Below are 26,940 nucleotides of genomic sequence, written 5' to 3'. Positions count from 1 at the left end.
TTTGTACATGCAAAGCAACACCTGACTATAAGCCGCATGTGCCTATGTGCACAGTAAACACCTCGTCCATTTCATTCATTTATAAAGCACGTTACTGTACGTTAAACTTCTTCTGTGGTGTTTATCGGTGGTAGTGACTTGTGTTTTCTCGACACCACTTGCCTTACTCTTTACCTTTTTTGCTCGAGCATCTCCAGTGGCCGGTAGTAAAAAAGCATACATTAGTCCCTACTCTTTATAAACCGCAGGTTTAAAATTCGGTGAAAAAAAGATGCGATTTGGAGCTCGGAAATTACGGTAAAATTTGCTTGCCACCTGTGAAGCCCAAGTTTGATTCACGGCAAAATAAATAAACGTTTGCCTATTTAGCCTAACATTTTTTATCTAATTCTTTTCTAATTTTATCTATTACGCTTATCCTGGAGTGCCACATCTAAAATCATTGTAAACAATGTTCACTAAGTTGTTATCAATAATAGTAAGGACAATTATAAATATTATTTATTTAATTATATTTATGGTTTTATGTCATTGATTCTTCATAAAGAACAGGCTTCTCTCTTTGAAAAAGATGAATGGGAGTTGAACCTATAATACAGTACTGTATACTATATTTCTCTGATCTAAGACTTCATTGATACCTTTCCAAGTTTCTGTGTCACATTTTAGAGTCTCAAAAACATTAAAAATATACAAATTCATCAAATCTCTGATAGCCATTTGAAAAGCATAAAATGAGTGTTGCAATTATACAGTCAGCAGAGATTAAACTGTAACATAGCCTGTAAGACCTTAATGCAGGAAGATTATAATAATGCAACATATCGAGAAAGACTCTGGAAATGCTCATTAATTTATCAATCAACTGACAGTAGAAGTGCCAGATGTATCTCTGGGGATGTTAGCCTGGTCTGGAGCAGGCTAGCTGTAAGAAAGGAATCGCCATAGTAACTGAACGAAGCTGAATTTCACCTGTATTTGAACAACTGACTTAAGGTTAAATTTAGCCCAAAAACAAACATTTCCAGGGTTAATGACTTATCTTGATTTCGTGCAATACCCGCCTGGCGATTGACTTTGAAAATCAAACACCCACATATTATTTTATCGAGTCCTTTATTATCATTCACTTATGTGACTTGCACAGCAAAACACAAAATACAAATCCTCTCTTTAACTGTCCAACAGTAGAAAGAATATTCCCCTATATTAAAAAAACAGGTCATATAAAACAGTTTTATAGGCAGCACAAATTATGTACAGTGTATAAGGCAAGACTTCACAAAAAATATAGTTGTGTGTCTTCAACAATTGAAAATAAACCCATCCTAGGTTTTTTTTCGGTAGTCCCTTGGTTGACGAGTCCTGCGCTTAAATATCAAAAATACCTTTAATTCCTAAAACTTGTCTGTGGCATTGTGGGATGTTAAATTTTAGCTACTTCAGAGGAAGACGTTATTAACATTCACACCACAACACAGACACACAAAATCCAGCTCTCATTCACAGCAGATCTTCATAAAGTGCAAACATTACATTCCTCAAAAGCTCATTCTTCAGTGAAAAGGTTTTACTGAGTCTAGAGATTTCTTTGGTTTACAAAAAATAGCTGCTCACTCCGAAAACCTGTTGAGGGAAGGCCTCGCGTTTAAATACTGCCCTCCACAATTGGCAAAACTGAATTGACCTGGCTAGAGTTGGTTGGAAGCCCGAGACATCCCAAGAGCACTTAAGTCCCACCTTTAGTCTTTCTGTCATGTCGTCACCATCTCTCCATTGAGAAGCGGCATTTTGGCCTCAGAGTCCAGCACTGCGTGCAGCTCCAGGCCAGATTCTCGCCCGTCCTCTTCACCTAATGCCTCCTCAATTCCTCTCCCTCGACGACTGCTGCGAACTCTTGAGCCTGATTTCCTCCAGAACAGACATCGCAGGCTTCTAAAGTCCAGGTGAGCTACGGCAGCCTCCAGTATGTAGTAGAGAGACCAGAAAAGCGCAAAGCATCCGAGAAGAAGCAGGAACTGGACGAGATATTAGAAAGGGGAAAAAGTCCAAGGACACAAAGAACAAAGAACACAAAACAGTCAGTCTACAGACCAACCAATGCAATTCAAACGCATTTATTCAAGTATAACGCGCAATTTTTGACTAATAAAGAACTCCAAGTCTGTGTGTGTGTTATAAACGAGTGCTGGGGTGACACACTCAGATGTATTACAGTGGTATATTACAGTATTTGCGCAATAATTTATCAGTTGCTGACCAAAATTACAAATCAGTGCGTGCAACCAAATCTCTTAACCCACAAGAAACCTTGTGTCTATTTTTGTGTTTGTCTAAATCATTTGCGGGGAAAATCTAAAATATACACAAACAGGAAGCGCGGAAAGGAACATAAAGTAAAAACCTGTTGGCAGGGCGGGATGCAACAGTTGTACGGCACTGAGGTGACCTTGAGGTGGTGGTCAACACCCCACTGCCCCAGATTCCTAGCCCCACACCCCGGTGTTTGTGTGTGAATTGGAATAATAATAATTATAATAATGACAAGCATAATGACCCAGCGTTGGCTTGGCGTTGCTTGAGCGAGATTGTTAGACGCAGTGGTTTGTTGAAAAAGTGCCAGGGAGCCACTAAGCACTGCCAGCTCCAGAGCTGCTTGTACACGAAAGCAGATGTTTATTGATGTTTTGGTATTTATTGGGTGTGCCTTAACACGAAACGTAGCTAAAAACACTGCCAGAAGTACAACTGTGTACATTTTCACAAAAATAAATTCAGCCGTTTTGGAGCCTACAAGCCAAATAGGAACATACATGCACACAAATTGCAAATTATTTATATGTTTGAATTAGATAAGATAGAGAACTGTAGCGTATGCTAAAGTAAACTGTATTGAACTCCGGCGTGTGCAACATGTTGTCCCACGCGTCAACACGGTTGCTGGGGCATAACGTTCACAAAGGGAGTTCACAATCCATCCAACACCTGGCTGCCTTGCCTTAACAATTGTCACTATCAATGCTCAATGAAACATAGTAACTGTATATATTTATTTATAATCCAAAATTGAAGTGTGCCTGCTATACTCGAATAATTACGATACTTGAGTGTTACTGCAGAGCCTTACACCTGTTAGAAATTCCACACATAGCAAAGCATTGTAAACATATGTTGTAGAAATCAACATATAAGCAAAATATTCTAACAATTATTGTGAAGTGTTTATACTGTCAAGGGGGCGGGACCAAATCAAGTCACAGTTACGTGTGTATCCCTTATTCATCGAGAGTCTGAAAGCGGTTGCACAGGCCGTTATTACAACATCTGCTGATCTGCAACCTTCACAAAGAAAAAAACAGAACCACCAGGCCCCCCCCAACCAGTAGCGAAAGACGTATGTAATTTCTGGCTTATTCACGTCAGTCCCTATTTCTTTGTCTTTCTCCATTGTATTGTGAAGTTGCTGAATTCTTTGTCAGCTTGTATTTGGATGAACAGGAGGAAAAAAGGTCAATCAATTTTCACACATTTAAACGCTCATACTGGTATAGCAACAATATCAATGTTGGGAAACACTTGAGATACCTGTAAACATCTAAACATCAACCAAAATGTATTGATAATTTAGTATTAGATATTTAGAGACATGCAGAATAATATGCATTGCATAAAGATGAAAATGTGTCCATTTTGTCTTTCTTATACTCCACAAAAAACTAAAAAAAAATAGAAAAGTTAAGTCAAGTCATGTTTATTTGTATAGCCTTTATAATATTCTATCATAGGTTTAAAGATAAACATTCTGGGGTTGTCTTCCCCTGTAACTATCCTGTATTGTCCACTAATACGATTGTTCTTAAGTTAATTTTATTAAATTATTTTGACTCTTTGTTATGTTTTAAGTTGTGAAGCAGTAGCATTGCATAAAAAGCTGACTAACTGAGATGGGAAGTTTTGCTGTCCTAAACCGTTCCACAATTTCCGTTATTATGATGTTAACGATGATGTTTTATCTCTTGGTGCCTGGTTGTCCTGGAGAGGGGGATTACCTCATGGGCAGTCCCTTCTCAAAGTTTGTAATTTTTCCTTATGCTGGGGTTTTTCAGGTTTTCCCTTGGCCTCCAGGATATTTTAGATCAGGGGATATTGTCGTTACCAAAACTGTAGGCTTGTGCATCCCTATGAGACTCACTGTGATTAAGGGCTTTATACTTGAGTTGTGACTCAAGTTGTGGACGATAAAAAAAAAAAAACGTGCATGTTATGTCATATTATATGCTGGTCATAAAACCGATGTAACTTGAGAAGAACCAGTACTGAAATAAAGTAGTTTCTTTAGAGTTTTTTTTTCAACCTAAATATTTATTTATTTTGAGCCCACGAAAGGGTGTAATTTGAAACATATACAGTACAAGGGTGGCAGGTGCTTTGTATGTTAAAGTTAAAGGGACAGTGAGTACAATTTAGTGCCACCAAAATGATGGGTTTTGGTCCCTTTGAGGGCCTGTAGTTTGTATTCCTCCTTTTAAGCATTCATTTTAGCACTCACATCTAGTGGTCAAACAACACACACTGTCCCTTTAAGATGGTATAAATATGTGCATTATTAGTCAGTGCAACCATATTAGGTTTATTTTTACTTTAAACAAGGGTAATGCTTGTTTTGACTTGAGTTTTACAACATATAAAAATCAGTATCTTTAAAAATTGTAGGGGGAACCCTAGATGAGCAGCAAAACTGAGGAAGATGAACCAGGACCGAAATGACCATAGCAGATAGGAGATGTCAGGTCAGTTTGTAGGCAACTTACCCTAAGGCTGCTCGAAGTGAAGGGACTAATAACCTCAGATGGAATGTCAAGGCCTGGAGGACAAGGCAAAGTGAAGTTGCTGTCCAGATATTTGCCACTCATGGCATCCGCCAACAGCCTGTCATTCAGTAGGTAAGTACTTTTAGTCAAACATGATCCAAATAAATTAAGGAAGAAATTATATAGAAAACATTGGGTGAAGTGCATTTTCAAAGCAATAATTATATTAGCTCAACTCAAACAACCGTTTATAGCTGAATGACAATCGATAGTCTTCTTCTGGAGTCTCAGTCTTCAACAGATTCTCTTGAGAAAGGATGCTTCTTACACTTGCTGCGTGAGTTTTCCCTTGTTCACTACTGTGAGCTATTGCTTTGCATTTATGTTATTGCTTGTTATTTATGCAATTTTTATGTTTGATGGTGGGACTTATCATACTGATTGGCCAAAAATTTAAACAGACTTTTGGATTATTCCCCATTCCCCACAAATTATGAAACGGGACAATGACAACAGATTAAAAGGATAAGAAAAAAAAGTACACCTACAGTGCGAGACTTTATTATCTCCATTTTGGTTTGGTGATAATGAAATCTATTTCATGTAAATGAACTAACCAAACTAGAAAATGACTGTTATAATGAGGTAAGGGATCCAGGGTTTGTACAACCTCTTTAAGGCCAAATTCAAGCACGTTTTAAAGACTTTCAAAGCCAAATTTTGCAATTTCTCCAATACCCTTAAAAGAAGAAATCTGGTGTGAATTGTGTATTTCACAGAGCCACAAATATATCTGCAGTTTAAGTATGCCATTTTGAATCGTAAATTTATCGAGACATAATGTTTTTAAATCTTGAGTTAATCGTAAATACATTTGTTTTTGCGACAGATCTCTCCCTGTAAAGGTGTTGGGTCAAAATGACAGTACTATGTAGCTTACATTTTCAGTTGGAAGACGTTCTTCCCATTACAATTAGTACTGGGAAAAATTACCCTTTTTTTCGTCAGGGCTCATGATAAATGTCCACAATTGATAACGCAATCCTAGCACTAATACACTGTAAGCCAAAATTTCCCTTCCCCCCTCTCCAGAGTCCTCACAGCTCAAATATGAAAATTCAGGTCTACTTCGGGTTCGGTCCCTCAAATCACGGTAATTGGTTGGGCTCTGGCTGGTTCAAGCTTTAATATCCGAGACCTGGTCGGCAGCTGGGGTTTTAAGCCCTGATGTTACCTCTCTAGTAAGAAGGGTTTGAAGTAAAAACAAAATTACTGTATTTGAGCTGCTAATAAAGCCCAAAAGGATCTTACATTTGTCTGTCTTTGACTTCCTTGAAGTTCATAGAGGATCCATACAAAGTCAACTTCCACCGTGTTAATTCCCCCACAACAGCACATTGTTGAGACATTGGCTCCTCTACATGGCACCAACGCAAACGGGTCATTGTGGGAGGAAATAGATCGTTACATGGAGCAAGAAAAATGTGTGCAATTCAATGCAGGCGACACTTACTGTGATCGACTATCTTGAGGCGATACTGGCCATTCGCCTGCTCGCCCCAGCAGCGCACAGTGGAGAAAGTCCAATCCTGGTAGCCGGCAGAGTCCCTGTGAGGGTGAAGGGGCAAAGGCAGCCCACAATATTCACTTTTGGCAATACAGGGAGTGCAGAATTATTAGGCAAATGAGTATTTTGACCACATCATCCTCTTTACGCATGTTGTCTTACTCCAAGCTGTATAGGCTCGAAAGCCTACTACCAATTAAGCATATCAGGTGATGTGCATCTCTGTAATGAGAAGGGGTGTGGTCTAATGACATCAACACCCTATATCAGGTGTGCATAATTATTAGGCAACTTCCTTTCCTTTGGCAAAATGGGTCAGAAGAGGGACTTGACAGGCTCTGAAAAGTCAAAAATAGTGAGATATCTTGCAGAGGGATGCAGCACTCTTAAAATTGCCAAGCTTCTGAAGCGTGATCATCGAACAATCAAGCGTTACATTCAAAATAGTCAACAGGGTCGCAAGAAGCGTGTAGAAAAACCAAGGCGCAAAATAACTGCCCGTGAACTGAGAAAAGTCAAGCGTACAGCTGCCAAGATGCCACTTGCCACCAGTTTTGCCATATTTCAGAGCTGCAACATCACTGGAGTGCCCAAAAGCACAAGGTGTGCAATACTCAGAGACATGGCCAAGGTAAGAAAGGCTGAAAAACGACCACCACTGAACAAGACACACAAGCTGAAACGTCAAGACTGGGCCAAGAAAAATCTCAAGACGGATTTTTCTAAGGTTTTATGGACTGATGAAATGAGAGTGAGTCTTGATGGGCCAGATGGATGGGCCCGTGGCTGGATCGGTAAAGGGCAGAGAGCTCCAGTCCGCCTCAGACACCAGCAAGGTGGAGGTGGGGTACTGGTATGGGCTGGTATCATCAAAAATGAGCTTGTGGGGCCTTTTCGGGTTGAGGATGGACTCAAGCTCAACTCCCAGTCCTACTGCCAGTTTCTGGAAGACACCTTCTTCAAGCAGTGGTACAGGAAGAAGTCCGCATCCTTCAAGAAAAACATGATTTTCATGCAGGACAACGCTCCATCACACGCATCCAAGTACTCCACAGCGTGGCTGGCAAGAAAGGGTCTAAACGAAGAAAAACTAATGACATGGCACCTTGTTCACCTGATCTGAACCCCATAGAGAACCTGTGGTCCCTCATCAAATGTGAGATTTACAAGGAGGGGAAACAGTACACCTCTCTGAACAGTGTCTGGGAGGCTGTGGTTGCTGCTGCACGCAATGTTGATCGTGAACAGATCAAAGCACTGACAGAATCCATGGATGGCAGGCTTTTGAGTGTCCTTGCAAAGAAAGGTGGCTATATTGGTCACTGATTTGTTTTTGTTTTGTTTTTGAATGTCAGAAATGTATATTTGTGAATGTTGAGCTGTTATATTGGTTTCCCTGATGAAAATAAATAATTGAAATGGGTATACATTTGTTTTTTGTTAAGTTGCCTAATAATTATGCACAGTAATAGTCACCTGCACACACAGATATCCTCCTAAAATAGCTAAAATTAAAAAAGCCCCACTCCAACTTCCAAAATATTCAGCTTTGATATTAATGAGACTTTTGGGTTCATTAGGAACATGGTTGTTGTTCAATAATAAAATTAATCCTCAAAAATACAACTTGCCTAATAATTCTGCACTCCCTGTAGATATGACTTCAATTTAAAATGCTAGCTTTGTGAAGGAGGGACCACCTGTCAATAGCCCGCCGAGCCCCAATGATGGATGAAATCCCGCTAGGACAAAACAACACGATCTCTAGGTTACCACGGCAAGGGTGGCTTATTGTCACGGTAACAGCCACGTGCTCCAATGTCTGCATCCCAGACAGCGCCAAATCAGCAGCAGTGACTAATGGAGGTGAAAAAAAACAGAGAAAGTTAGTATTTTCTGTTGGAAACAAACCGATTAGGCTCCAATGGTGCCAAAATCAACGCTTACAAAACTGGAATGACTTTTTTTGTTATTAGAGCATCCCCGTGTTGAGAAGTGAAACCATTTTTGAGTGGCATTTCCCCTTTTGGCAGGGTCATTCACCTCTAGAGTGAGCTACTCGATTGCTTTTAAAATATTGTGATGTTCGCCAAACTTCTGAGAGAGGTAAATGTCTTTCTGGGAAAGTTGCTAAGTCAGCATAACCTAAAATGCAAAGTCAGCTCTTTTTGGGCAGTTTTCACATAAGGGGTAACCTATCTAACGGTGAAAGATGGTGTTGATATTCAATGTTCTGTCCTGCGAATGTGGAATGTGTTTCTGTAAAAAATGCTGAGTCAGCAAAACAAAAAGTTCTAAGTAAACTTGGAGGTGTTTTTTTTCACATATAGCTCAAACCTTCTGTCTGCAAGACATTGTGTTTAAGTTGAATATTGTTCTGGTCTGAAAGAGGGAACGATATTTCTGGTAAAACTGCTGAGTCAGCCAAACCATCGTGCTGTGTCTGGCTTTATTTTGGCATTTTCAACTCCATACCGGATTGCTTCAGAAAGATCGTGATCCTGGCCAGACTTGTTTTACTTTGGGAGAGTAGAATGTATTTCTGGAAGAGCTGCCGAGTCAGCAAAACCAAAGATGCTTATTCAGCTTTACTGGATTTTTCCCCACATCCCAGATAACTCACTTGAGTGCCTGTAAATTATGTTGTTCACATAAAATGCAGTTCTGATCTGGACAAGTGGAATGTCTTTCTGGGGAAAAAAATGCCAATTCAACAAAACCATAGGTGTTGAGTCCGCTTTTTTCAGAATTTTTAACTTTTTTGGTAACCTGCTTGACAACCTGTAAAAGATGGTGTTGATATTCAATGTCGTTCTGGCCAGGAAGCTGAATGTCTTTCTGGGAAAATATGCCGAGTCAACAAAACCAAATGTGCAAAGGTCTGCATTTGGGGTCATGTTTTACATCTAGAGTAACCTGCCTGACTGTCTGTGAAAGGTGGTGTTGATATTCAACGTTGTTCTGGCCAGGGAGAGGGGTATGTATTTCTGAAGTGCCAAGTCAGCTTTTATCGGTATTTTGCACAATTTCCCTGTCTCCTGTTTAAAGGGACATCGCGTAATATTTGACCACTAGTTGTTGCTGTATTGTGTGTTGTAGAACCAAAAATGATTGCTAAAAAAGAAGAACACTAACTATGAAGACTTAAAGTGACCAAACTGCACAATTTTTCTCCTTAATATTTTGCCCAGCCCTTCACACAAAGACAGACAAATGGAATGTCAAACAAAAAACACGTGTTTACGATTTAAAAGTGCTGAATTGTAGATAATTAGCCCTGAATTGTAGATAATTAGCCCTGAAGTGTTAGCATGTAAACATTAGCACACACGAACTTTTAAAAATGGTCTTGTTGGTAAAGACTTGGCAGAGCTTCTGTTTTGAGAGCGTCTTTCATTTCCTTTCTTTTTGTGTTCAAAAGAGAGAAAAAAATAGGCGCATCGTGCACAGGCTTGCCCCTGAGTGTAGGCCAGATTCGCATTGTTTGGAGTCACATCATCGCAAATCCCTTTTTTTTCAAGTGGTCTTATCTCGGTTGCATTTCTCTGGGCAAAAATAAAAAAAGGACATTGTAATTTTCTGTGTCGAAAATGTGTTGCATCCATATTTAGTTTGTATTCTAGGTCAATGTCATCAATGTCGTCATTAGGGGCCGGTCACACAGACATTTGCGGCTGAATCACGGCCAGAAATTTCTGCCTTTGGGGCGGACGCTATTGGACGCATTGAGATCGCCATTCAGACGAGAAACAGCAGTGCTTAACACGAGGTCGGAAATTCGCGCGCGTGTGGCAGCGCAAAATAATTTTGCGCTGCTCAATTCTTCAGAGCGCGGGTACACAGCCTTTCACGAGCATATCAAGGCTGAACCACAGCCAGAATTTTCTGGCCGTGAAGCAGATGCTGTTGGGCGCAGTAGGACGTTTTGAGACCGCTATATAGACGAGATACAGCAGTGCTTTACTCGCGGTCGGAAATTCACACGTGGTTGGCCGCACTCAAAACTTTTGAGCTGCTCAAAAGTTTGAGCACGTGTTAAACCGCGTGCCGCACACGTGGTCAACACGAGGTAATGACGCGGAAATGACGTGCTATGGTCGCGGCCAGGGCGCGGTTACACATGGGTAGGACGGGAAATTTCAGCGGGTAATAGTGGGTGGAGCATGGTAATAGCATGTTCTGCGCATGTATCGTGGTGTTATTACGTGAAATTAGCGTGTTACGCGTGTGACAGTCTTTCGCCTTTCTCTGCTTATATACAGCGCGATTTGCCGAGCACAAGCACACGTCAGTTGTGCTGGAGACGTCAAGGGGGTGAACATGGATCCCCGTCAGCGTAGTGACCTCGTCTTAATCCATTTTTATTTCTTGACATTTCTTTTCAAGATAATAAAATAAAAATGATGCCATAGCTTGAAATCTTGATCTTCACGGGACTGTGTCTTGAGCGGTTATGATTTCTACAGCCCGGTGCATCCCTGCAGAGATTTGCATACCCTCGCTACTACAACCACTTTTACCTCGTTTTAGCTCACTTTTAGGGAATGTAATGGCGAACATATAACCAAAACCACTTCGTCTTGCATTTATTGGGAATTTAATACAACTTAAACCATTCCGTCTTTGTTTTTGTTGTGAACATAATCGAACGCAACACCCCCACCCCCCCACCCCCTCGCGTGAACGCGCATTCTGCTGCGCTTCCAACAAAAGCGATCGTATTCTATATAAAACGCTTATTAAAACAATAAAGTGAGCTAATTATAACAATTCGGAGATCCTAGTCTATATAACGTGTTTATTTAAACAATAAAGTGCGATCGTATTCTACAAAATGCGTTTGTTAACGCGGATGACAACAAAAGCGATCACAGCAGAATGTGCGTTCACGCGAGGGGGTGGGGGGGTGGCTGTGTTGCGTAGGAGTCGGATTTGGGCACAACACCGGCTCGGGAGCTTTTATACCCGTGGTCCACACGAGAAAATGACGCAGAAATGACGCGATGAGGAAGCGGAACAGTCGCCGGCGTCTTTTTTGCGGCCATACACCGATGAACAGCGGGGTGGCCAATTTTGCGCATTTTCCATCGCGGGCAACCACGGGCGAAAAAAAAAAATCGCAAAATTTTGGCCGTGATTCAGCCGCAAATGTCTGTGTGACCGGCCCCTTAGCTGTCTATGTTCCGAGAGCGGGGGTCAGCAACAAGCAACTGTGGAGCCGCATGCGAGTTTTTGTCCCTCCCTGGTGGCTCCCTGGCACCTTTTCAAAAATGTTTGATAATTGTACATGATATGGTTTCGGTAGGAAGGCAAAGATGACACAAACATTCTTACGTTTTGAATAAAGACCTGTAGAGTATATATAGTGTCTATATACAGTTTGTGTTGGCTTCCTTATAAGGCTTATATAAACCATTACATTTCATGCAGCACCAAACATGTTCCTTTTCTTTTGGTCCAATATGGCTCTTTCAACGTTTCGGGTTTCCAACTCCTGTCCTAGAGTAATTAAATATTGGTGACAACATGGACTCAACCTTACCTACTACACAGACCTCACACACAAATTAAGGTGTCTTAAGACTTCCTGGACGGGGATAACTAATGAGCAAATCTGCTCTTTGACCATTTTAGGTTGCAAACACACTCAGGCTTGGGAGGGACATGAGTTGATGCAGAGTATAAACAGAGGTATAAAGTCATAGTCAATGATTGGAAATTCTTAGGAAAGTTAAAAGCTTAGAGGATGCAAATAGAAGCTGTGGTTTGACAAATATAATGGACAGAGGAAAAAAAAGATTTACATGGACGGGTATATTCAATATTTTGTAACTTGAGAACATTTATAAAGAATGAGGGCAAAAATGGCTCAGGAGTAGTGGTATCCTTCTACCGAACAAGCAGCCTCTGACAGTTGGCCTGAACCACTAAAAAGTCCATAAGGCGGGGTGGGGACGAGACAAGAGGCAGGAAAATGTTTCAGTACAATACATCCCTACTAATTTAATAATTCAGGACCAGGATAGTACCATTAGATAATCCAACTACTAAAAGATTGAATCAATAAACTGAGCTGATGACAAACTCTACGACGCATTTAGAGATATGTGGCTCAGATAAGTGAATGTCGACTCGTCAGTAAACAAACAGCAGAACATTACCTAATATGGAGGCCAAGTCACACTGAGGAGAATAAAGGAGGGATCAGACAGAGATGACTAAACTGCATGATGCGGAGGTTAAGCATTGAATGCAGATCTGAGAAAAGCAGCAGAGAGAACATCAAAGTACCTGTCCAGGTGCGAACCAGCTCCTTAGGATAAGACGGAATAGACACTTTCTCTTCAATCACAGAGCTTTGATATGACACAAGAAATGGCACTGACTCCCACACCTGCAAGCCAGAACAGAAGAATAGCAATTTTCTTGATTCTAAAATGACTTAAATTTAAAGACACTTTGGAACAAAACATCATGTGTGTTTCTGTGCCTTGGCTGCGTTAACGAGTTTCCATGCGTTGAGGAGACCAAAGCCATGTTGATGACTGTGATAGAAACCTGCTCCATTCGGCTTCCAGTCTGAACTGTTGTCACACTGGTGGATTATAAAGACAAAAAGTTTAATGATTTCTTGTAATGAATACAACTGCAATCACGAGCACTTTTCTCTTAGAGCAGGGCTTTCAAACTCAAAGGGCTACATCAGCATAATAGCTGTTCTCCAGGGCCTTGTGTAACTAATAAATGAAACTAGATGGCATTGGTAAGTAAAATAAATGTAACTATTCCTTCATGTAGAGTAACTCTAAATGTATTAATTATTCAAGTCACAAACATTTCAGTTAATAAATACATTCGTACCTCTACATACAAGCTACAAGAAATTCAAAATACGAGATGTCTTTCAGGCCAAAGACTTAAGAGAATTTCCAGACGTTACCACTAGAGACCGTGCTTTAGAGTCATTATCATATCATTTACCTAGTTACTGTATTTTTATGTTTATCTACTATTCAAATGTGTTTTTAGTGACCAAAAAGATGTGTTTTATAGCTAGGGTTAAATAAGATGCTTTTGGGAAGCTGGGAACAAATTAATTGGTTTTAGGTTATTTCATGTTGGGAAAAATTGCCTCGAGCTACAAGCAATTCTAGAACTCAACCTGGGAACAAATTAATCATGTATGTAGAGGTATCACTGTATAACAAGACAAAAAAATATTCTTGGGCATTTTCAGGACTTTGCATATATCATAATTAACAGGCATCGAGGGAAATGCAGTTTTAGTTCAAAGCCATTTTTGACTAGTTAATCTTTAGAAGCCTAGATATTTTAAGCTTTTACGGGTCACATAAAATGATGCTGCGAGCCACATTAGGCCTACGGGCCATGAGTTTGACAAGTAACTTAAAGCAAGCAATTGGTGAGAATTCACCTTGGTTGCAGTGAAGGCAATGATGTGCTGAACGTCCCTCCAGCTGAGGCAAGGTCGGACCTGCAACATGAGGGCCACCATACCAGCCGCCAGGGGGGCAGCTGCGGACGTGCCAGTGTGGCCCTCCGTGCAGCCCGTTCCCTGCTGCATGAACCAGTCTGATGTTACCTAAAGAGACAGATGGGCTTAGACTACACATACCCTTGAGAGCCTTGTATGGTGTAAACAGAGAAACGCCTTGTATAGCCCTGTTCACATCTGAATACTAACTAGCATAAGTTGCCTTTAGAGCTACGGTGCAGGAATCTCAGAACCAGAAACTTTAAAGCAGTGACTTAAACAGCTAAGAACACTCCTCTCAAAATCTTTTGTCACATATATCTTAATTTCAAATCAGAGTGTGGTTCACGGTATTGAGAGGAGCACATGGGTTGGCAAGAGGACAGCAGTTATCACTTTTATTTACAAGAGACCAAAATGTTTTTTCAATGAATTACAAAAGCACTTACAAATAAATATATAATTATTTATTTTATTTTCAATGAAACATGCTCTGGTTGTCAGGTCGGTTAATAAAATGGATGCAAGAGTGCGTGCTAGGGAGCGATGTGAATGAGGAAAGATAGTTATAAATGACCGATATTGATGCATACGATGTAGTTGTAAAACACTGTATGCTGTCGGGCCTCTGATGAGGGGTTAAATTCCACAGCAACTCACTCCTTGTTGTTCTGTGGGCTTAATGTTCGGTGTCAGGTTAGGGGAATAAACGTTTGGTGAATGTGAGTGTTCTATAAAAGTTACATTTTACTCTCTGTGGAGTGCAGCAATCGGGCGAGATAATAGTGGGAGGAATTCTCAACTCTCTCTGTGTTTACATGTGGGGTAAACACTCTTCCCAACAGCTGTTCAATCTGTTGAAGATTTCAGGCAGCTAATCACTGCTGTGTGTGTTTAAGCATGTTTCTTGTGGTCCACACAGCAAAGCTCAATTTATATATATATATATATATATTTATTTTTTTTTATTTTTTTTTGCATTTAAAAATCAAAGCATATTCATTTGTATAGCCTTTTATAAAAAAGACAAAAAAAAGTAAACATTGGGTATTAGTTAGATATTTTCCAAGAAACGTGTGAAGAATTAAAGAAAAAAATGTTGGGGAGAAGGTGCACTGCACAGATAAAATCTATGACCATCCTATTGCCATAAACTTGCATATTTGAAAATAAATGTTAGAAAAGTATTTGTAAGTTCAAACCTGTATCCTTGTAAATAATATGTTTTCAAAAAGTATTTATAATTCTTGGCCTATCAGTGCACTGTGTGGTTAGCTTGTGGTACAAGTTCCTCTGGAGAGGTCATTTTGTCACATCTGTTTCCCCTCCAGCATTGTTGCTACAAACTGTTTCCATAGTGATGAGGGATAAACAGATCCAAATACTAATGGGGCGGAAAAAACGCTCTATGACTTTTACATTATCTTAATTTTGGGTCTGTTGATTTCAAGTTTGTTTAAAAGGCTATGCTTTTAATCCCTACTATAATTGTGTCCATTACTTAAAGCAATTTTCCCCCCGCTTTTATAATACAAAGCATTGGCCCTGAAATGATCAAAAAATATATTTGAAATTATAACTGGCATATGCATTTCATTTTCTCCATTAAGACTTACAATGCTTCTCATCTTGTTCCCTCCGCTGCTGAAAGTAACAGCCAACATGGATGCACACTCTTCAGCATAAAAAGGCATCCTGCCATTCTCATCAACAGCTCCTGTGTGTACAGTACAAAATAAGCCTTGGGTCTATATATTGCTAAGATATGAACCAAAATCAATGTCACCTATCGTGATGGTATAGATGGAGTTAGCATAACCGTCATAATTGCAATTGTCATTGTATTGACCTCCATTGCCACTGGCCACCACAAAAATGCTTCCAAAGCCCCGTCTTCCTGCAATGACTCCATGCTGAAGTGCAGCCTATGAATAAATAGGAAATTAACAATCAATGTTATTTCTAAGGCACTTTTCATACAGTATAATGCAGCTGAAAGTGCTCTATTAAAACATCCATTGTGCAAGACATCCCCCAAAATTACAACAAAAAAATAATCCACACTAAATATACAGTCACACACGCAGCACGCACCCTAGCCCAAACACACACAAAAAAGTCAAAGCGCAAAGAAAAAAATGATGCTCCTATAACTAAGATGTAAAACGGAAAACACATTTCAAATTAAATGCTGAGATATATTGCCTTCTGCAGGAGACAGGTAATACTGCAGTTGTGTTCAAAGTTATTTAACCCACCGCAGTAGGTAAGATATTTGACAAGTTTGCCATACATTTTCATTTTTGTTTGTAATAGCATTAAATAATGGCATGTACATTGTACAAATGCAACCGACATTAAAATGTTTTGGGGCAATATTCCAATAGATGGCCTTTCTCTGATGCCTTCATTGACATAATTATTCAACTGCCGTTAGTCCACTACTCATAAAAACAGAAGTTTTCATTAGGTGTTGTCAAAAAGGCTAATGAAAATGCATGTAGATGTGAACAGGGCCCTACTGAGTAGCAATTAAGCCAATTTAAAAGGACTCTGGCTTTTGGCCGTTTTTGAAATATTTGCAATCTGGTAAAGTCCAAGGGATTAGTCAAAAAGGTTCAGAAATTGGGTTCTTTCACTTCATATGCAAGAATGTCAAACATTTAAAGATAGCAGAGAGGCTAAACATTCGAGAAACACAATTGGAAGCATAGACTGCAAGTTCAAAGCTATAGGAGAAAAAGAACCTCTACATGGGAGTGGTATAAAGAGATTACGGTCTGCAAGTGATGTGAGAGGGAGTTATTCAGGTTTCATCCGAAAAGAAGCACACTGCAAAATAATGGCTTCCATGCAAGAACTTGGAGGTGCACCCCTCTTCGGACTCCAAACCACAAATCAACTCCAGTAGGCTAAAACATAAAGGGATAAACCACAAATGTTTTGGGACTCTGCTCTCTAGAATGATAAGACATTGGAACTTGTTAGGCCAATGGATCAATGGTATGTGTGGAGGCGTAAGAATGATGCCTAAAAAATGGAACACCCCGTCTCATCTTATCATGTTGGGGATAAATCATTGCTTTATTAAGGCAAATGAATCTTAAGCTTGTGCAATGCATTATAAATTCAGTTTAAAACCAGACCTTGGACAAAAATGCCATGCAATAAGTGATAAAGTTAAGGCTTGGTTGACATTGAACCTTTCAACAGGACAATGATTCTAAACATAACTCAAAGTCTAACACAGCTCAGTTTCATTAGAAGGGCTGCAAAATTCTGGTGTAATCACCAGACTTCGAACAAATTAAAAATCTCTGGTTAGACTTAAAGTCAGTTGCATCTTGTATATTTTTGGACTGACTGAAGGCCTTTGCTCATGAGAAATGGGTTAGGATACCTTCGGATTGCTGCAAGAACCTTGTGTCAAACTATATTTCAGGTCTTAACGATGTAATTTTTGCAAGTGGACGTTGTACCGGATAGAAGTAGATATAAAACCCAAGTGGTTAAATAATTCTGTCATTAAAGTAATTACAGAAATGCCGCTTGTTGCTAGATTACACACTTGTTTCAGTTGTATTTGTCTATTTGATATGCAATTACTTAATGTGATCATAAAAAAGTAAAAAGGGAAAACTTACAAAAATGCTTATCTCCTTTGCAGGGCTAATTTCGTACACAACAGTATGTTGAAAAGCGACACAATAAAAATAATAATATCTAAAATATAACCAAAACATGTTAATATCAGTTTTTGTGGGACACAGCTTCCACAACTGTGGATTTAAGTTCAGGATGGTGAAATTATGAGACATTTTGCTATTGATGGCTATACAAATAAATGCAACTTGACTTGGATTATAAAACAATTCTTATTTAATTATCGGTTCCAATGCCAACATTAAGTTTAAATTTAGGAGGTAAATTTAAGTGTTTTCAATCCATTAAGAACAAATCATCCCTGTCATGTAAAAAAGCAGGACTGTTTACAATGCAAAAATAAGATAAAATATGAAAAGAATGACTAAAAAAATATCAATATAATTTTTTTCTGACACGACAGCAACGATATGTTAGGATAAGACGGAATAGACACTGTGAATAAAATAAGTAAAAAATGAATAATAACAATAATACAATGGTTGGGATCAAAGAAAAACTATGCAGTGGAAACTTCTGAAAAGCCACACTAATTACATGAACATTATCTGTATTTTCTTAACAAAATACCCCGAGTCAAAACAGGGGTGTCGTAAGACTGGATTCAATTAGTATATTGAAAAACATATCAATATAGTAAACACTTGAACATTCTCACCTTGCCCAAAGGATGGGGTCCATCCACAGTGTGACCATCATCATCAGGGCCCCAACTATAAAAAGACATCAACATCACTATCACAGTCTGCGATAAACTGGTTAAAGGGGGTCAACTAAAAATATCTAACATCTCTGGGTCTGAAAATTTGACTTTTGCTCAGCCAACAACCCATCACAACTAGGACTTAAAGAACAAAAAAACAAACATGAGAACAACACGTTTAAACATGCGGCAAAGGAATATTGAGCAATAAAAATCACTACCAAGACAAGACAAACTAGACAAAAAGGTCCCAACGACATGAATCACCTGCAGCTGTATATGTCGTTGACTTGATAATGTTTGTTGAAGGCAATGGCCTCCAGGCTGTCTGTCAGGGGGCCGTCCAGGACCCTAATACCTTGAGGGATGCAAAGTATTGACGTTTTAGCTTCACTCAACACTTTTGAATGCAGCACTGCCTCAAATTACTGTGTAGTGTCTACCTGCCACCTTACTGCCAAACGCCACTCCAACAGCACAAAAGCTGTTGTTTGGAACTGCCGCAATTTCGCCAGCACATCGAGTGCCGTGGTGGTTGTCACTGTGCGCGTCGGGATGGGGCATAGGATCTGGGTCATTGGAGTTCAGATCATAGCTTCCCTCTGGACTCTATAGAAACGAAAAAAATTATAGATATTAAAAATATAAAAGCCGTAGACGTGCATAAAGAAAAACTGAGATGTATCATTTGATAGAATAATAAGGAATGCTATATTTAAATATTAATTTCCAGACTATAAACCGAAACTGGATTGTAAGGCACACCATCCAAAATTTTGTAACTACTCTGTCATATATAAGGTGCACCGGAAAAACGTATTTACATAGTGCATTCTGGATAGGTTAGACAGTCTCTCCACGTCTTCACCTGTGCGTCAACAAAGTTGAGGTTTAAATGTATCATGGTTCAGGAACGTTGAAAGGCTTGTATAATACTTTGTTGAAAGAATTTGTTTTCTCCATTCTCTACCATTTGTTGGTGACATTTCTGAAACTTCTGGCTTAATCTGGGTTCTTTTGTGGCCAATTTACAAACAAATCTGGTAGCCCAACTAATATGAATTGATCAATTCATAAATAGTTACTGCAATTCATTGTAAATATACATTCCCACATTTATGAATCATCTGTATAAGGTGCACTGAGCAGTATTTTCTCTTTATAAAACAAAAAAAGCATGATTTGACATTCTCTTCGTGGTAATTCATTGGGTAACAAAATAACACGTATTCATGACTTTGTTAGAATAGAATAGAATATACCTTTATTGTCATTGTTACAACATGGGATATATTGTGACAACGAAATAGGACGTGGCACTCCAGTTCCACATTTTACAGTGAGGATAAGGAAAACAAAGAGATAAAGGAACAAAGAAGATGTTTTAACTGTCTTTGTTGTATAGGCTTTGTTTTCCTCTGGAGGGGGGTGTATGAGGGGGTGAGGGACAGACAGAGACGGGCGGATCCAACTAGATGTTTGATCTTACTGTAATAAATAACTGCTGATGGAATGGATTAACAGGAACTCACATAATTGGGTTGCAGGTCTTGGTGAGTGTGTTGTACACCATCATCTACCACGACCACAGTGACTCCTTGGCCAGTAATGTTGCGCTCCCATACCCCTGTCACATTGATGTCCATGTCCTCATTCACGTCATTGTGCTTCAATTTAGGCATGAAAGGTAAAGGGAAAACTGAAGTTAATGTCTACAAAGCGGAATTGGCTGAGGACAAGCAAAACTAAAGGGGTACATATAATTTTTACAACTCGATCGATTTAAAAATGCTGTGCTACTATGCACACAAAAAATTTTACTTTGTAAAATATGTTATTATATAACAAACTCATTTGCAACGAGTATATACTATATGAAATAACCTCACCAGGTGCCATTGTTTTGGGTATCGAGGATCATTAAAAGCCATAGATCTTTTGGAGCGGCTGAGCAATCTCTCCTGGGAGTACCAAAGGACATTAGGGTGGCTTGCTAGCACATTCCCGGGATGGAGATCATTACTCCAAACATTAACACCATGTTGGGGAGAACACAGCAAGTAGTGGCCTTCTAATTGTCCAACCTGGCCCTGGTTGTGCAGCCCAGCCTGCTCTGCTACCTGAAAAGGTGAAAGTAAAGATTATAGCCAAACCACCACTAGAGATTAAACTCCCAGGGCATTGCAATCTGTGATAATGTCTAACAAAAAAGGCATCCTATTCTGCCTTTCTTACATAACAAGCTAACATTGTGTGGTGAATTTTACTGCTACGCTGATGACACTCAATTATATCTTCCGATGGTGGAATCTGCAACACTAAACTGTGGAAATTTGGAGGCCTGTGATGTAATAAGGAAATTTCCTGGTATTTTATGTCACAAATAGCCTGCAACCTACTACCAAAGTACGACCAGGAACTCACCTGTTATATTATAACACACTCGTATGCGTAATTATTCACAAATGTTCAGAGACAGCAGTTAGATAAAGTTGCACTAAATAGGTTGCAGTACCTGGTGAGCAATTTCATCAAGATTCCCAGCTTCCTCTCCTTCCTCATAATGTGGATTAGCATGGAGGCGAACAGCCCATGACTGACCTGGGCCGCAGGATGGCGAAGAAGGTGACCGAGGAGGAGGGAAGGAAGGGGCAACAGATGGCAGATGGGTCAGGAGCAACAGGGTAAAAAATAAGAGAAAAAGGAGGAGAATACATGCAGAATACATGCAGCGAAAAGTTGCCATCACAATATATGATGACAACAAGGGGCACCTGGGTGAGACCTCATTTGAACATCAAACTGTATGAGAAAAAGGAAAAAAGGGAAGAAAAACAAATCCTGGTCAGAGGTGATCAGAAAGTAAGCTGGATAACCACATTATATGTAAAAGCAGGTATTAACATCATTTTCTTGTAACTGTAAAAAAGACGGAAAATAAAAGTTCAGATACAAGCACTATTGTATATCGTTTCGTGTACAGCAGTGGTATCAAACTCATTTTCACCGAGGGCCACATCAGCGTAATGGCTGTCCTCAAAGGGCAAGAGGACACTTATAAACGTAACTAAACGTTATTGTCATTTAAAATAAATGTAACTTCTCCTTCATGTAAAGTAGTTCTTAATTCATTAACTCTTCAAGTCACAGTTGTGTTGAAAAAAGTGTCAAAAAACATATATATAATAAATTAAATACAGTCATACTTCTACAAACAAGCTTCTCAAGCGATAAGAAATTTGAGGTATATTTTGCCCAACATACGAGAGAAAATCCGAGTAACACGTTTTACCAGACATAAACACTAAGAGTCTCTGGCTTTGAAGCTATTTTCATATCATCTTATTTATGTTCTGACTGTAATTTTATGTTCAACTACTATTAAAATGTGTTTTTAGTGATTATGATGATGTATTTTATTGCCATGAAGGGATAACTTGGATGCTTTTGGGAACCTGGGAACGAATTACTTGGTTTTCAGATGTTTGTTATGGGGAAAATTTGCTCAAGATACAAACAGTTTTAGATAAAAGCCTGATCCAGGAAATGAATTAATGTTGTATGTAGAAACATTTTTAGAATCATCAATTTCTCAATTCTACTCATTAGCATCAATATGGAAATCCTGGCGTGTAGTTACACAGAGTTGTCACTTTGCAGATTTTTTGGTTTGAACAAATTTATTGACACTAAAAACAGAAAACAATCATGACAATCTCAACAGCAATTAAGCACATTCACAATATTATATTCCAATATTACGTTTTTAACAGCAAACACAAAGATATCATAGTTGAAGGTATTCTGGGATTTCTCTTTTGAGACGTTTTAAGCTCCCGCAGGGCACATAAAATTCTGTGGCAGGCCACATTTGGGCCACGGGCCATAAGTTTGACACCGCTATACAGCAGGGGTCTCCAAAGAGGTGCCCACGTGCACAAGGGTGCCAACTAGGGACAGCTGGGGTGCCCGCGGAGCAGTTCTGAAAATCGCTCACCAGAGCTGGGTCATTGTGATTTTCTAGTAAAATAAATGTTTTCAGTGGTTGACTGAGTTTAATTGACCCTAATTCCCGATTAACATAGTGACAATATAGTTATAACATTATATGTTGTTATTCTAGAAATTCATATCAAACTGGGTGCCTTTTGCGCTAATCAATAACACAAAGTAGCTCCTAGCTTGAGAGACGTTGGAGACCCATGCTTAACAGTATAGTTCCATACACTGTGAAGAGTAATGGCGAATTTATCAAAATAGCTAGTCATCCAACACCGGTATTATTAAAACGTAATGTAAATGTAATTATTTAAGTTTCGAATTGTTTTGGGGAGACATGTTGGACGAATACTGTAGTTTAGTTCTCTTTAGCCTACTATGCTATATCATTTATTTTGCTAACTTCAGTAAGGAAAATGGCGTTCTTTCAAAACATGCTAACAATACTCCAGTTGCAGAAGTTTTATCGTAGGATAATAACAATGAATGCTTGATAGAATGTTATCGTGTGTAGGCAAAATCCGTTTCCTTGTCTTTCATAACCGAATAAGGAGTAAATAATAGGAATGAAATACTCTGCTGTCATGTACCTTTATAGCCAAGTCGCTCCTCAAGTGATTTCGACGAAATACTGTATATGAGAACATTGGCTAGGACCACACGTATGTCCGCAATTGTACTGTTGTGATTAACTGTCACTTCCGCAATGCGTGGGCAGCTCGCGAGTTGTGCGTCTGACGTCAAACTTCTGTACGTCTGACGTCAGTCAAACGCAATTTGCCAGTGGACATAAAGTATGTTCCATATTCATGTTGGAAAAAAAAACTTAAAAATGTTTCGATTTCGAAAGTAAATATCCATTAAGCGTATGTGTTATATTTACTTTGGATAAACGTTGTTGTGGTCATCGTTTATAATTGAAATTATTGTATTTCATTTTTTTGAGTTTGTTCTTCATATTTCTCTGTTAGTATTTTTTTGGAGTCAATTTCCAGAATTTTTACTGATGTTGTGTGGACCAGTCGTGTCTAATGCAGAGGTCACACACCTTTTTGAAACCAAGAGTTAATCTTGTTTTTGTTACTGATTTAATTTACATTTCTAAAATAAGACCCCATGTGATGACTATGTTGTAATCATTAGACGTTAATTTAACCACTTAAACATCTCATCTCATCTCATTAGCCGTACCGCTTATCCTCATTAGGGTCGCGGGGGGGGGGGCTGGAGCCCATTCCAGCCATCTTCGGGCAGTGGGCAGGGGACACCCTGAACTGGTTGCCAGCCAATCGCAGGGCACACAGGGACAGACAACTCATTCGCTCATTCACACCTAGGGACAATTTGGACCGGCCAATTCACCTGAAATGCATGTTTTTGGAATGTGGGAGGAAACCGGAGTGCCCGGAGGAAACCCACGCAAGCACGGGGAGAACATACAAACTCCGCACAGAAAGTCTGGAGCTGGATTTGAACCCACGACAGGTTCCCATGACATGAACTGTGCCGCACAAGCGCTAACCACTGCGCCGCCGTGCTGCCCCCACTTAAACATATCAGTTATAAATCAAAATTTCCTGGATAATCACAATAGCCCATCACTGGCAGTACTTAATATTGAAGGCGCAGAATGGGGAGTAATTCATAATGACGTAAGCGGGGTGATGAGTGTTGCAAGAGTTTGTGCGAGAGAGTGGGTGAGCGCGAGATATTTATGAGTCAAGTTCAAAGTGTTTGATAAATGGATGCCAACGGTTGTTGCTCTCCAAAGAGATCGTAAGTTTATGAGTATCTTTTTTATTAGCGCGGAGCAATCCTTACCCACACAAAACGACACTCTACAAGTTTTTTGAAAACAGACAGAATCTCTTGGCAAACTTGGCAGACACAGCTGTTTAGAATTTTGGTGAAATAATACTCCAATTTCCACTTATCCTGGAAGCACATTCAACTTTCCTTTTTTTATTTACACTCGCCTTGTCGGAAATGGGGTGGGCTAAAATCACATTAAAATACGCCAGGACAGGCTTGACTTTCAGAATTAGCTTTGATGCCGATAGAAAAGATCTTCTTGATGGAATTGAAATGCACAGACATCTGTACGGTACCAGAGTAATTGAAATCTTGAAGGAAGAGTGGTTGAATTTTGTGCACAAATAAAAATGATTTTTGGTGAGTAAAATGCGACTATATTCCTAAAATATTTTGCAACTTTATGAGGTAATTATTGATGATTTTTATATGTGCTGCATCTGTAGATCCAGTAAATATTTTATGGCCACACAATCATTATTGATGGTTGGATTTAGACGTAGCACTACTGAAGCCCTAGGTGTGAAATGCACCGCCCGCCACTATGTGAATGTAAGCCCAAAATAAGCCAGAAAAACCAACCTTGTCCACAATTTATCCACGCAAAAACCCAAATCAGCTATTTTGCGGGAATTGATTGTAATTTTATTGTGAAGGATGCATTGGACAACAAAATTACAAGCATGTACACAGACAAAAGCAACACACATAGTCTGGACTAAATTGTTTTTTTTTTCAGTAGGGATGATGTCCCAAGACTTTATTTTATAATATGATCCCTTTAAAAATTATATTCATTTTGTAATGTCTTGTTTATAGCAGTATGTGTTCCGGCACATATGTTTGCTTGAATGCAAATACTACTGCGATAACCAATCATAACATGTCATTAGAACAATAATATGCTATTGGCCTACACATATTTCAAGATGGATTCCGAGTATTAAAAGCCATTCAGTTTTGGGCTGTTACAGTATCTTAAAGAGCCCTTTGGGTTTTAGAGTGGGAACATTTATAACACTAATGATACACAACCGATAATGTAAAATAATGATAACGTGGTATATTGCAAGTTTTTTGCAACAATTACCTATTTCGCTGCAACTCAGCACAAACAGAAAACGTGTAAAACAAAATTGTATTTACAATACACTTAAAGCCCTAGTGTGTAATATTCAACCACTGGATGGCGCTGTGTTTTCTGGTGCGCGCGAGGGCCAGTGTCACAGAGCACAGTGTGGCGGCTGGACGCCGGAAAAAGATGGCGGCGACTTAAGTGTGGATTCCACCGTGTAACAAATGCTATTTTCTCTACTTGTTTAAAAAAAATAAAATAAAAAAAATGTTTATTTTTTTTTACACAAAAATAACCACAATGTTGTTTTTTTTACTGAATGTAAGGTTTTTATACCACTAGGAGGTACAAAATATTACACACTGTCCCTTTAAGATTAGAACACAAGTGACATCAAATACTGCCGCGGTGTTCAGTCGCTTCAAGTAAGACTGATAACAAAGTGATAGAGTATATATATACTGTATATATATATATATATATATATATATATATATATATATATATATATATATATATATATATATATATATATATATATATATATATATATAAGATTTTTCATGACATTGCAGTTTGCCTTGGTAATTCTTTGGTGGAGTTTGTGAAATAGATGTCATCACATAATGATCAGTAGTTTAATCTGTTAAATCTGTCTGAATACTTTTTACTAGCACAGCTACAGTACAAACAAATGCAGGCATGCTCACACAACTCATTCTTTTTTGTCATTAGCAACTAACAGTAGATCCAACAGCACACATAAACCACATACAGTTATCATGCCATTGCTTACAATGTCAATTATGGCTTTCTTGACTTTGTATGTCTCCAGACAATTAATTGCACAAAGCTCTACGTTTTCCCTTGGGTTCCCATCCACAGTGGCTCTATAGTGCAAAAAGGTGAACAAAGGTGTATGCACACACAAAAAAAATACAGACAGAAACAACAATGGCAATTAAAACAAAAATAATAATCGATAAAACATGACAGCAAATGTAAAAAACACTATCACAACAATAAAAACAAAAACAATTACTAAGCAACAAAGTAACCAAACACAATAAAGAGGGTCACAAATTGTGTAAACAAGTCATTAAACAAAACTCTGAACACTACAACTAATAAAAACATAAATGGTGAAAAAATAGCAATAAACGAATAAAAAAAACACAAGAGTAAATTGTTGATTAAATGAATGGAGTGAAAAGATTTTCTGAAAATTAGACCCACCACTAGTCAAACATGACATTTTAAACAATATTACCTTTTCAGCTCTACTTCAAGTTATTAAGTAACGTTTTTGGCTTGTGACTATTAAAGATAGAGATTTTTAAAAAGGAGCACATATTTACTACTGCGCCGAAAGAAAACGTGAGTATGTCGCCTAAAAAGTGAGCCCCATATTACTAGACAACAGCACCAGGCCAATCATACAGTGGAGAATAGTGCCAGATTGCAACACAGACATGAGAAGTCAGCTTTTTGTGTTGTCGTCTTGGTGGTTTCTGGGGTAACGGACCAAATAAAATTCTCTTGCCATTGTTACTAGACGATTAAAGGAAACTCCAGTAAACTGACAATGACTCAGATCATAGGGAAAAATAAAGGTAGCGTTATTACGGTTCATTTCGGAAATTGAGGACTTGATTTGTCGGTGAAAATATTGGAATATCGTGAGTACGTAGTCTATATTAAATAATGTATTGTCAAACCTATTGGTTTAGTCCTGTTTTATATTATGTGAATAATGTTGGCAAAAAAGTTGACTAATTTCTCCTCTAGAAGGGAGTCATACATTTTTTCAGATGT

General features: G+C 38.9%; 1 protein-coding gene across 1 annotated transcript; it reads right to left on the bottom strand.

Moving 5' to 3' along the window:
- Positions 1 to 1,099: 1,099 nt before the first annotated feature.
- pcsk7 (proprotein convertase subtilisin/kexin type 7) lies at positions 1,100 to 22,952 on the bottom strand. Its single transcript, XM_088345810.1, has 17 exons — positions 22,829 to 22,952; positions 20,755 to 21,041; positions 20,129 to 20,359; positions 19,772 to 19,906; positions 18,683 to 18,848; positions 18,507 to 18,597; positions 18,195 to 18,249; positions 15,660 to 15,798; positions 15,490 to 15,590; positions 13,814 to 13,981; positions 12,869 to 12,973; positions 12,670 to 12,772; positions 8,079 to 8,235; positions 6,325 to 6,419; positions 6,123 to 6,228; positions 4,812 to 4,929; positions 1,100 to 2,018 (listed from the first exon to the last, which is right to left on the bottom strand). The coding sequence occupies exons 2-17, from the start codon at positions 20,983 to 20,985 to the stop codon at positions 1,755 to 1,757; spliced, it is 2,265 nt and encodes a 754-aa protein (XP_088201936.1). The 5' UTR covers positions 20,986 to 21,041; positions 22,829 to 22,952; the 3' UTR covers positions 1,100 to 1,754.
- Between the last annotated feature and the right edge of the window lie 3,988 nt (positions 22,953 to 26,940).

Source organism: Urocampus carinirostris, chromosome 10, assembly GCF_059441175.1.
Source record: "Urocampus carinirostris isolate Australia breed hairy pipefish chromosome 10, RoL_Ucar_1.0, whole genome shotgun sequence".
NCBI lineage: Eukaryota > Metazoa > Chordata > Actinopteri > Syngnathiformes > Syngnathidae > Urocampus > Urocampus carinirostris.
The sequence above is the reverse complement of the archived record's forward strand: the minus strand, read 5'-3'. Positions and strand labels throughout refer to the sequence as shown.